The sequence below is a fragment of the Sinohyriopsis cumingii genome, chromosome 6, assembly GCF_028554795.1.
Source record: "Sinohyriopsis cumingii isolate HCF-2022 chromosome 6, ASM2855479v2, whole genome shotgun sequence".
In the NCBI taxonomy this organism is placed as follows: domain Eukaryota; kingdom Metazoa; phylum Mollusca; class Bivalvia; order Unionida; family Unionidae; genus Sinohyriopsis; species Sinohyriopsis cumingii.
In genome coordinates, this window is record NC_142966.1 from 165,341,065 (window position 1) to 165,353,973 (window position 12,909).

Genomic DNA, 12,909 nt, shown 5'->3' on the forward strand with positions numbered 1-12,909 from the left:
TCCTAACACCGGAAAGAAAAAAGCGACCGTCAAGTAGAAAAGGTGTGTCAGTTCAGGTGTTTTGTCACACATTTTAGCGAGCGCACGAAACAGGGTATGAATAATGTATCCCTCATGGTTGACTAAATCACTTCAACGACTGTTTGGCCTCGGGCGAACAGTCTGTTGTAATGTTGCAGAGGCGTATAGTAAGACAGATAATGATAATGCAGTTGACGTGGTCTTTAAATACCCAGTATAGATGTTCACATGCAAACAAGCTCTTTGCACATACTTCGTGCCATCAATCATGACACAGTGTGGCCGAAAGTTATCAAAAAAGAAAACAAGAAATCGGTGTTTCTATATAATTGATACAAACTGGACATTTTGAATGTTGAAAATGCACGTCCGATATGATATTCATGCACTCATTCAAAATAGGCCTTATGTGTTCGCTTTTTAGCGTTTAGCGTTACTCCTTCTCTCACGTATGTTTGCTTATATCTCTAATTGATGGAAAGTGTGGGCCCCGGTGACCTTATGTCAATGAGAAAAGAAACGTGCCTTAGTATATTTGACCACTTTCTATTGTCGACAGCTCTGCGTCCTTGATAGATTTGATTGCATTATTTGTAAGGCCTCTTCCCACCGCTAGTATCGTTCCAGTCCATGAGATATGATGTATTGGAATATCCTCTATTGCCACCAACACATTTTTGATAAGGGTCCTATAAATCTGCTCAATATCGTGTGTGAAATAAGATCTGGTGTTTACTCCACTAAGTGTATGACTATTGCTTTGATGTATTTCTTGGGATTGTTGATGCTGACATTCCATCTACTTTAGCTAAATAGGCAACATGCTTATTTCTATCTGCAGTGTCCAGACCTCTCCAGTGGCCTAAGTGGTTAGATTGTCGGCCTCGGATGCGAGAGGTCGCGGGTTCGAACGCTGGTCGAGTCATACCAAAGACTTCCAAAATGATATTAGTAGCTGCCTCGCTAGGTGCTCAACATTTAGAGTTTAGTGTTAGGACTAGTCAGCCTGGTGTCAAGATATCGCGATTGGGTCGGACATGATGCTACATATCTGCAGCATGATACCCCAGTGCTAGACAAAACTATAAACAGCCACACAGCAGAAATCGTAGCGATATGACTGGACAATTGTTAGCTACGTTAAAAATCCAAATCATACACACACCTAAACGTTTCTGAAACATATGACATGTTGGGTCGAACACAATTAGCCACCGTTATCCGCTAAACTTTGCAGCACTATTACATTGAAGTGCCTGAGATAAAATACCATCGCATCCAATGCTAATACTGTCTATTGTACTGACATATCATCTAGTTGGTCAGTGACTTTACACAAGTGATATGTACGGACTCAGATTTGGGGAAATATGCCCAAACTATGAATGTTCAATATTTGTGTCGTGCTTAAAACAGTACATCCCGAACAACGTATTAATATCATCGCCATATTAGGCAGGGTATTCTAATATAAAACACGATCTAAAACAAAATTACTATTCCTGGAAAGACTCCGGATTACAACAAGACGGCAGGGTGGGTGAGAATCAAAACCATATTCAAAATAACGCGCTACATAGTAGTCTGCCTCTAGCCCGCATCTTGTGTGTTCGTGAACGTCTCGGTTTTCGTAGTAAACGCGGTAACGTCTAATATCCCAGCATTTGTGAACAGCAGACGAATTTATGTCCACTTCTACCTGATAAATACAACATACTATATTCTTGATTGTTATTCCTTTCTGAACACGAGCTTTATCTTCTATTGAAAAGTATATTGGTACATAGTTCGTAAATGCTGCGTGCATGAGTTCAAGGCACATATTGTGGATAAAGGCACACAAAAAACACACCAGTTAATAGACACTCTAACTCCTATAATTGTGTACCAGTAGATGTTCCGCTAGCACAATAAGAGTCTATATGTTTATGCTTCTTTGGTGGCAATACTGCTGTGCTTTTCGCTTTTCGCTGTTTCCTGGTCATTCCTTCCATTTAGTAGCGAAAATCACTGTTCAAACAATACGTTGGCATATATTCCAAAGGCAGATCTTTCCTTGTATGATGAATTGGCCGCATCATCGATTGCTTGGGTCGAAAAGACCTCTTCTCGCTAAAGTAGGACGTTTTGTACTTACGAACAATATATCGTCAGTTTCTGGGCTACGGCGATGCATGTCCGGCCTGTATCGCTGAGATTCAACATAAAACTATCACATCTGTTTTGACTTTAAACACAGCAACGATAGCCACACTACCATCGTCTCTGTCGTAGATTTGCATTTCATTCACTTTCACGGGTGTTGGGGTTACGGACTGTGTGCCTAGACTGAAATTCATGGAAATGGACCTTAATAGCACATGATGAAAGTACATATGTTCCGGCTAAAGACGCACACAAAATCCTTGCAAGTATCTCTGCATATACGTTCGCCGCTGGATAAACTATTATGAGTGAGATTCCTAACTTCAACCCACAACTGATGGGATTCTCAACTACTATAACCATATTTGGCCTGATATTTTCCATGAATGCTGCCAAATATTTAGAAGTAGCTATAAAGGTAAATTGAAGTCATGGCTGAGTAGTCAAACCTAAACCAACACGAATCACTGGTGCCATCTGACGACGACGCAATTGCGGGTGACAATGGAATTTCGAAAAACTCGTAAAATATGCTGATTATTACAGGTTATACTAATCCCTGATTGAACAGTATATGTGCCAGCATGTGCTTGACACGTCCTGATTCATGTGAGGATGAAGACAGAGCGACATGTAGCACTATTGCCACTCAGAAAAAAATCACGATTGCTGTTATAATGCCGATAATCTTTCCTTACGGGGTATTGACACGGCTCAATAAACTAACCTTCCATGCAAACTTCGAAAAAGATAAGTTTTGTCACACTACATTAATTAATAAGAAAAATAAGCAGTCTCTTAATGTAAGGACTGAATGAAGAATAGTTGGTATCATTGGCAAGCGTCCGTTGTAAGCGTATTAATAAGCATGCCATTACTCAATGTAAAGATACTGAGAACACTAACATGTTCTTTGACATCACCTCGTCTTGCCATTAAACCAAGACGACAGGTCATAGGTGCTAGTCCGCAGGGAAGGTAATCCCTACCTATTCCGAAGCAATTTCAATCTCATATCACGCTCCTCGTAGATGAGCTATAACGTAGATGCAACCTTAACTCCAAGATTTCAGTGTTTTAGTACAATAGTAAAAATTGAAAATATCTGCGAAGTTGAAACTATTATACATATAGAATCTGAACAGAGGTTCAATTTGCCAATGTGTAATCATATATGATGACATTGACGCAACAATTACGGTTGTGTATGTGGGTACATGTGTAGTATATTCTCAACAAATTGGCGCCTGAGAACACAATCTCGAAATGCGGTTTAGTTACCATGCCCGGAACGTTCAATATATGGAATCTCTACCCGAGGGCGAAAACGAACAAATCGTTGCTCCTGTCCAGAAAAATCTCAGTGCAATATCGAACCGCATATCAAAGGACTTACAAGGTAACGTTATTTCCTGGGAAACATTGAAGCTAATCATCAATGAAGTCAACAAATATATGAAAAATGAGATACGTGTTGCGTTGCACACGATATGGGATTCAATTGTCATCAAGGAGGCAGCAGAAAAATAACTAATAAACAACGAAACAGAAGAAGCCGCAAAGAAATCATGAAAAGTATGGCGGCAAATTCAAAGTAAACTGTGTTTGATTTGCTGCAACCATCGAAATGTCAGGAACAACAAAATGAACTGGATTAATAGGAGAGCCGAAACAACTGAAATGACAGTTTTCTTCCTTTCTCGTTCTGCTCTATGCTCAAGAGCACATGGGGTATCGTCCCAATGCATCGCCATCATATGATGCACTGAGGCCACCTTGACGTGCTAATTCACAACGCAAAATACTCGCTGGCGGTATACACTTGGCATAAAGTATATGAAATCAGCTATTTGGCGACGAGCTCCTACATTTATGTAAATTTCTGAAGTACATTATTACTGTTGGTTGCACGCATCAGCTTCCTTCGTATGTTTTTTTTTTCCAATGACAGTCATACGTGCAGTAGTAGGGTTTTTGTTCCTGAAACAGTAGATCTTGCACTATCAGCAATTGTATTAGTAGCGTCATTCCTAGTCATTGCCAGACATCAAAGTTACATAAAAATCAAACATATATAGTCAATTGTGTTAAAGGAAAAAGCGTGTTAATAACAAAGCAGCTCGTATAAATGTCACTTTCCTAATGTTGATTAATTAAATATGGTACAGCTTGAAATGGTAGTATTTCGTTTAATATTGAGGCAAATATTGCGAATGGTGCTGCAGATACCCAATGCTACTTTGATCCATGTAGACAGCATAACTGATTGTGAAATAAATATAGTGCTGCATTAAACTGCACAAGATTTGTCAGTCACAAAACTGGATTTTCCAGCTTAATGTGCCTTAAGTAATCAGTTGCCAAATGTATGCTGCATTGCATTAAACTGCATAAATGTATATACGTAACAAAGCTCGCTGAGAGGCGATTAAATAGACCAATAATGCCGCATGCTTGGCAATTTGGATAGCGTTACCAAGTTTCTGCAACCGGGACACTTTTAATCAGCTCATGATGGAATTGAATGTCTGGGATACTTTGTTCTTTCATTCTTCACCCAAACATACGTTATTTCCAACAACTAATCATTGCATCTGCTACCACTATTTTACAAATATAAAGCACTTTTCGTTGTCCCATATGTCACCGCTACGAGCCATTAAATTGTTTGAAGTCGCTTGATAATTGCTTTTTTTTGTCATTCAATCAGTTATTAAACGCAGCAAATAAGTTTATTCATATAATTGAATGAGATCGTGCTACACGTAGTTGATTAAAGTCTCCCATGTGGCATGCATATACGACCTCATACATTACCTCTAGCTTACATATACGTTTCTCAAAAGGCTTTGCCTCTGCCAGGTTAGTAGACATCGACAAAAATCAAATTTATTCCTATTTGGTCTTGTTTTAATAGCATGCTCGCAGATCTGACAGATGAATGCACAGCTATTTCGTATGCAACAATGGTTGATTCTGATTCAAGTGACATGGTGAGTAAACACAGTCATAGAAAATTAGCAAGACATGGCCATTAAACTAGATCCCCACCAGGCAAATGAAGTTTTGAGCATTGCAAAATATGGAAATGGTATACACCATAAGAATTTAGAAATCCTATAGCTCACATCTCAAAATGTATACCTGCCACACTGGATGATGAATGTTCTCTTTGCAATTGCCTAGTAAATACAAGTCTATGTAGATTCCGCCTTTGATCAGATGTTAATTGGCCATACAATTTGGTCAAGAGTTATGCAGTGTTACATTAATATATGAAGGAATTTTAGTTATGTTCGTTGTTATTTATGAGATATATGCATGTTGTATATTAAATATTTAACAAGCTAGAAACATCTTTTTCAGTTGTTTGACGAAAGAACCTCGTGTATATTTATACATTTAGATTGGTGTTATATCTTCTGGTGTTCACACAACTTTAATTATTACATGAGACGGATGAAAAAAAGAGTAAAGTATATAGGGTACATTCCACTAGGCCCAGTCTCCATGGTAACATGGCAAACTCATCTCCACAAGATGCACCTTATTGATGATCCCCAATATTTAAAATTAATGATGTAATTTTGTGACTCCATTGACATTCAAATTAGCTGGTATGCAAATCGTATGTTGAAAGTATCATTAAGGGAAAAGTTAACATAGAGCTTAAAGGTGTCTCACTTGATCCAGAATCCATAACATATCGACTATCACGTGGCAGTCCAACAGGCGTAATATGAAAGTAAAAGACCCTTGTTGAAGATGTGTACCACGTGCGTAGATTAAAATTTTAAATAAATCAAAACTAATCTGTACTCGTTGGCTCACCCTGCTTATCATTCAACACTTAGCAGAATGAACTGTAACATATTCCTCTACTTTAAAATATTGTACTGATGGAATGATGACTTATTTATGAACCTCACTATGTATCTTCAGACAAAACTATAAAGGTATTTTGTTCAGAGTCGAGAAAGGAAGCAGTGAAATGACAATGCTGCGCCGGAAACATCGTGTCCAGACGTATTCTCACGTCATACTAAACGACACCTTCCTTGCCTCTCAGAGCAAAACACGAATACCGTTTTATATTTCTTTCATGTCCATTACTTAAAGCTTTCAGTATTTGTTTAGATTCATTCATTAAATTGAAACAAATTAAGATTGGTAAAGTACATTTGTCTGAAAGTGGGAGGTATAAAACTACCGAATTAGTTCTGCTCTGTGTGTGCGATACGGATACACATATAAAACATGTGTGGCGAAAGTTAGAGCAGATGTCTGAGACGGAATTAATATTGCTACGCGCATGTGATGTCATGTCGAGCGAATGAAGCACCTGCGTGAGCGTGACTAGATAGTTCATGTTTTGACCATTTGCAAGGACCCTAAGAAAACGGTTGTTGTCAAATGAAATGATCTTAAACGCACAATTGGTACATTAATTTGACACTATTCACCTAATGGCAACATACCGCAAAAGTATAGTTCATAATTGTGTGGTTTTTCTCTTGTTCCCCGCTTATATGTCTGACCAGTAATCCTTTTGAAACCAAATATTAGTACTTTACGCCGTGCAATACAAAAACACGACCCAGACACTTAATACAAATAAATATTTGTATTTCAAATATGCTAACAGGTATACATACAATATCCCTAAAATTCTTAATGCTAAGAAATTAGGGCGGGTCCATTTTACGAATCTAATTCATGTTGCCATAATGTCTCATGAATACTGTAAATAATGACGCCTGCTCCTTCACCGTCCCCCCATAATTAAGAAATAATCACAAAAATGTAAGTCATATAAACAAGTACAAAAACACATACTCAGGGTTTATTTCAGTATGCAAAACGTACCGAAGATAGTTTTCTTCACTTAAACATGAAGCTTAGAGACTATACAAGAGCGGCCTGATTCAGAGTCTTAGGATATATGCATTCGCTTTGTGAGTTTGAAGGCTGTACCTCAAGGATGGAACAAGGAATATATGTTGTCCAGTTTGCTGTTTTGTTCTTATAATCGTGTAAGCTTTAGATATAGAATTACCTTCTATCAGCAAATATTTACTATGTATTAAAATAGCACGTATTAGTAGACCACATTTGTATCATGCTTATTAACCGAATATATTTTCCTAAAGCCACTAACCTTCTTTTCACAATTATGATAATGACTACGGCGATGATGATTCCAATAACGGCAACAGCTGCACCAATAGATCCGCCTAGAATGCTTGGTTCTATTGAATTATAAGCTATCTGGTTTTCTGCAGAACCTAGATCAGTGAAGAAAACACCAGAAAGATGTATAAATGCATTTATATGAAAATTATTCCGGCGTTTAAAAATATCATTTTTGCTTTATGGATAATCGGATACATTAACCATAATAGAAAGAGAAATTAAGAAAACGTGATACAAAATAGGCTTGGAGATAAATATCAATTTACCAGGAATGTATATATTTTTTCGTACCCCTTTTGTTTCTCCAAAATATCTTGGGATTTACTTTGCACATCAGATCTTCATACAACTGCATATCAGCTTTCAAATGACTGCAGTTTAAGTCAAATTTTAAATAGCCTGATGTTCAGTTTGGTGGTCGTTTTCCAATAAAATTGTTATTGGAATAAATTGTAAGCTCCATCGAGAGATGTCAAGTGATCAGCAGAACACATTCAGTACAAAGCTGTAACGATTGACCAGTAAACCACTGACCCTTCAAGTAATAGCGCTAAATGTTCACAAAACTTGGTAACCAGTTAACCGTCCATCCCCCTCCCCTTCCCTCCTACCATTGCCCCAACTTGTCTCGTAACAGCAAACATTTAGTAAGCTAACCGAATGTCTGTGCAAATTGAAACTGTTGCGACAATGTCCCACACTCAGCCTTTTCTTACAAAACAAGCTTTACGATAAATTAAAACATTGTAATACCTGGAGGAGGGGACGATACATCTGTGCCGCGTATCGACACGATTCACGATACATAGCCTGCGACACGATACACACACACACAGACACACACACACACACACACACACATATATATATATATATATATGTATGTATATGAGCTTGATGGTCCTCGCATCTTTGAAAGTTAAGTGGTGCCCTTCCAGTATGTGCATTACAAATATAAATAGAGTTATAATATATGCATATGATATATTCTCATCGATGACAAGATAAAGCAAAAATACCTTCAAACAGACTACCTGTTGTTTGTCAGTGAGTTTTATGCCATTTAAGGTCATTTAATGGTGGAGCCATTCAACTTGCTTTAAACACCATGGCCTTTGTTTTGCACCACACGAATGGTTTGAAAACATCTTATTACTAATTTCATGTCACTCTTAAATGTGGACGACATTATGATGTTATTTTCAAAACAGAAAAAAATAAAGAAATATTGTAACGCAAATAAACTCTCATCTAGAACAAACCCGGGCATGGGGATGGAAATCAATACTAACAAAATCAATGGCATTATACTTCTGCAGAAGCTAAAGACTGCTGCAGCCATGGGTACTTGTGTTAGTTAGTGAAAAAGGAATTGGGATACAAAATCACAAACGCCGAATATTCTGTGCAACTAGATTCACATTAAATTTATGTTTCTTCGGGCACAAAATGTTTTGAAAGAAAATGTTTCTTTGTGAAGAAGGAAACCTATTGACAACACCAAATCATAAAATATTTTTGTTAAACTTACACAAGTTGATACAACTGAGCGGATTGAAATTTATCCTCTTACTGATTCTGGGCTAATTTTATTTATTCATCGGCACTTTCATTCACTGGCTAAATCTGTCTGCATAAAAAGAGAAGTTTGTTTCCTATGTACAATTTAACGAGAGAGATACTACCAGGATGTTATCCAAAAGGGGACCACTCTTGTTGTCAAATAAAAAAGTGGTGTGGAATCAAAGGAGGAAGAGGAAGAAACGGCTATAGTTCTGTATTTTCCTAACACTTCAATATCTGTCTCTCTTTCTTCCTCTCCACTTTCTTAGAGCTGTACTGAAATCACCATCTTTAAAAATATCACTTCTAATGGTAAAAGCAATAATCGGTTAATTATGTCTGAGCATACTCTGTTTTCTTATCTGTGTATGAATAATGTTCTGTGCTTCCTTCTGAAGGGGTATACACATACCTATCTTTGTCAGCTTGAATATGTTGGGAAACTGGCCTTTATGACCGTTATACACAATAGTCCATGGCTCACATATATTATATGTTGGGTACAACTACACCAAAATAGGATTTTTTCACTAGAATAAACTTTGTTTAGTCAGTGGTTTACTGACTATTATGTCAGATTTCTTGTATGTTCCATAATGCAGTATTAGGGTTTCTAATTATTCAGTGACATAGTATGTTTGTGCAGAAAGAGGTACTCAAATAAATATCTTTATTTCTTGTTTTTTTACCTTTGTTTATTCGCTTTATCTTAACCATGTTACGGATATATGGTTTTGTAGTATATGATCCGCAGGGTTAAAATGACTCAGAAAACAATGAAAATTGCGTTAAAGTTTTAAATTGTCTGTAGTGTAATTATGCTCAGTATACTACCATTTCTACATTTAATTTAGAAGTATTGCTGAAAGGAGGATTGATCGTCATTCCATCTAGTATTGTCTATCCAGCATGCACATCTAACTCGTATTTAACACCATTTTCGAGCTCGAAATCATTCTCTGGTGTCTCCAGTAACACATCCCCAGCTCGAATAATCCAAAAATCATTTTCATCATTACTACCATCAGCCAGTAATGAACACCGCCGGGAATCGAATATTTTGGGCCTTCTAGGCAGCCCGTATATTCAATACACATGTGTAACATTTCCTTCATAGAAGGTTCAACCTATGCCATAATAATGCTTATTACTGGTCACAGTTGCAATCAAATTTAGTTTAACAACCATTCATTACATGCTTGAAGAACCCAGATGAATCAACAGTTGCCTACCCGAAAAACAGATGTCGCTACAATAACGGTTAAATACAAATTCTATACCACGCGGAGCACATTTCCATATGAGATACATTCAACTAATTTGCGCGAGTTCTCTCATATCACTATTCTTAAATACATATCTTCCGTAATTCATTCAATTGTAGACACTGACATCTCTGTTTAATTACTTTACTTATCAATTAATGATTTCTGCGCGAACTTTCTTTGTTGCTTTGCCAGTACTTTCTGTTTGTCATGCAGAAAATCAGCTACTGTAATATTTGATTGGTCGTTAATGTTTAACCTGGACCGGAACAAACATTAACCACCAGTGAGAGTTCAATGTAACATATTTCACCGTGCGACACGCCGGTAGCGTAGCTTTGAAATCGACCAAAGTAGATATGATATCAATGAATATAGAAACTTCGCGTAAAAGTCGTTATTAAATGATGAGTAAAGTAATTCATTATACGTGTAGAACACATTTGGAATGTATCGTATGTGCTGAACAGCTAGTAATACTTCTGTCATGCAAAAACAGAACAATAGGAATTATGCCCGTAATGCTTTGAATCGCACACTGAAAACCAACATAAACATTGAAAAATATATTGCTCCGAACCTCTAACGACATATAGTCAAAAGCATTGATACGTTTGTTGTACGTTGGACCGATAATATTTTAAATATTGGCAGATATTAGAAAAACTAAGACTTCATAGCTGAGGCTGAACGATTATATTCACTAGGTATATATCGTGTGAAAATTACAAAACGAAACCACATTGAGGCTCTAACATATAACTGAAAATCATTACTTATAGATCTGAAGAATATAACAGAATGTTTCTCTTCAGCTACCGAAATAAAATGTCATTTGCTTGCGACTGTCTTGCCATGAAAGAACTTTGAACAGTTTTGAAATTATATCATATTGATACAACTATTACAGTAATGACACTCAATGAGTTATGCAAAATGCAATTTCAGACATATCGACTATATAAATATACCTGAGATAACATCTAATACTGATTTGTAGTGTAGTGTAAGACCCATCTAATCCGATTACACTAACCATACAAAAAACGACGTTAGAGACATTGGTGCAGACTGTGATTTTTCGTGCTTATATCACAATTCACTCCATGCCATCCTTCGGAGCACAAAATCGCCGTCGACTTTATTATAGATAGCGGAGTCTCTGCAGTTACCACACCGATTTGTACAATTACCATAATATTTATCACAACATGCTAAACATAAGAGACTTTTGCAACATCGTGCAAATGATATATGTTAAGTCTCTTATTTGAAAACTACATTAAACATGGACCACATCAGATTTTAGCCATGTTACCCTCATTGTTTCGATAAAAGATTCTAACAATGCCTAAAAGATTCCCATAATTTCCTCATTCTCGCAGTGATATATTTTACATTGAAAGCTATAATAATATGTACGTGCTGTTGGTTTAATACTAACTAGAGGAAGTAACGCAAGAAACGTCGGAAGACCTTGGGCAAATTATGATAATCACATCACTGAAAAACTCGCAGCTGACACCATATGTTCTTCTGATTATGTCATCAGATTTAGATACATGATACCATATTTCATCCGATTATGTCAACAGATTTAGAGTTTAATACACTTGCGTGAAATATTTAATGAATGAATTCAAGTATAAATAACCTCTGGATAATAGTATGGCGAGATTATGTACCAAATATTGTACACAAATATCACGTCTTATCGATAACATTATATTTACTTCCAATGAGAAATCATCAGTAACTATGGGTAACTGATTTTCTGCTAATATAGGACTTTACTTTTAGAGCTGGTATAGTGTAGTCAATGTACAGGAAACAACTTTTGTTCATAAAACGGGTCTGTTGCGTTATTTTGCGACAGTAAAATACGGGAGGAACTTCAACAAGTTAAAGAGTTACATACCAATATCACATCTAGATCCTTGCCATCCAGGACCACAACCAGCGTCCTTTGAACAATTACCCGTGAATCTGTCGCATGTTCCATTCCGACAATGTCCACACTTAAATGCACAATTCTGACCATAATAAGACTCACTGCACTCTGAAAATCAGGAACAGTCATTGTAATTAATATATCTGAAGCATATAAAAAACAGATGAAAATTTACAAATAAGTGGTGTGTGTGTAATTAGGATTTGTAACGTAGCTTTAACAATTTAAGTGATACTAAATATTCAAATTGCAAAGTGCAAATACGAACAACTTGATAGTCATACTGAGCTAATATACCTGAGTTTGCACATTTTGCCTGCGATCCCATAGCTAACGCATAGTGTGTGGACCATTTTCATAGGAACAATTTATGTAAACGCAAAACAAACAGTGGAGCCAACATTACCGACCTGACCGTCTCGTTGGGTCACAACCTCTACCTCTACCTAAATCCTTTCTCCTAATACTATCGGCTTTTACTTATCGGACTCACTCGAATCGAATTGAATTGAATATATATATATATATATATATATATATATATATATATATATATATATATATATATATATGTGTGTGTGTGTGTGTGTGTGTGTGTGTGTGTATGTATGTACTTAGAAAGATAGAGAAAAAGTGAGAGAGGCAGACAGACAGAGAAAGTGAGAGTGAGAGAGTTGAATAGATCGATAAATATATAGCACATAACCGTAACTTTATTCCTGTATTTGATATCTTACATTATTCCAAAAGTCGAAGCAATTATTAGTGTCC

General features: G+C 36.6%; 1 protein-coding gene across 2 annotated transcripts in view; it reads right to left on the reverse strand.

The window, feature by feature from the left end:
- Window positions 1–12,909, reverse strand: part of LOC149798465 (uncharacterized) — a 175,605-nt gene that overhangs the window by 33,874 nt on the left and 128,822 nt on the right. For both annotated transcript variants that reach the window (XM_089963657.1, XM_089963659.1), the window contains exons 12-13: window positions 12,106–12,246; window positions 7,325–7,451 (exon numbers count right to left, since the gene is read on the reverse strand). In XM_089963657.1, coding sequence (XP_089819783.1) covers window positions 7,325–7,451; window positions 12,106–12,246 — 268 coding nt within the window. The remainder of the gene's footprint in view (window positions 1–7,324; window positions 7,452–12,105; window positions 12,247–12,909) is intronic.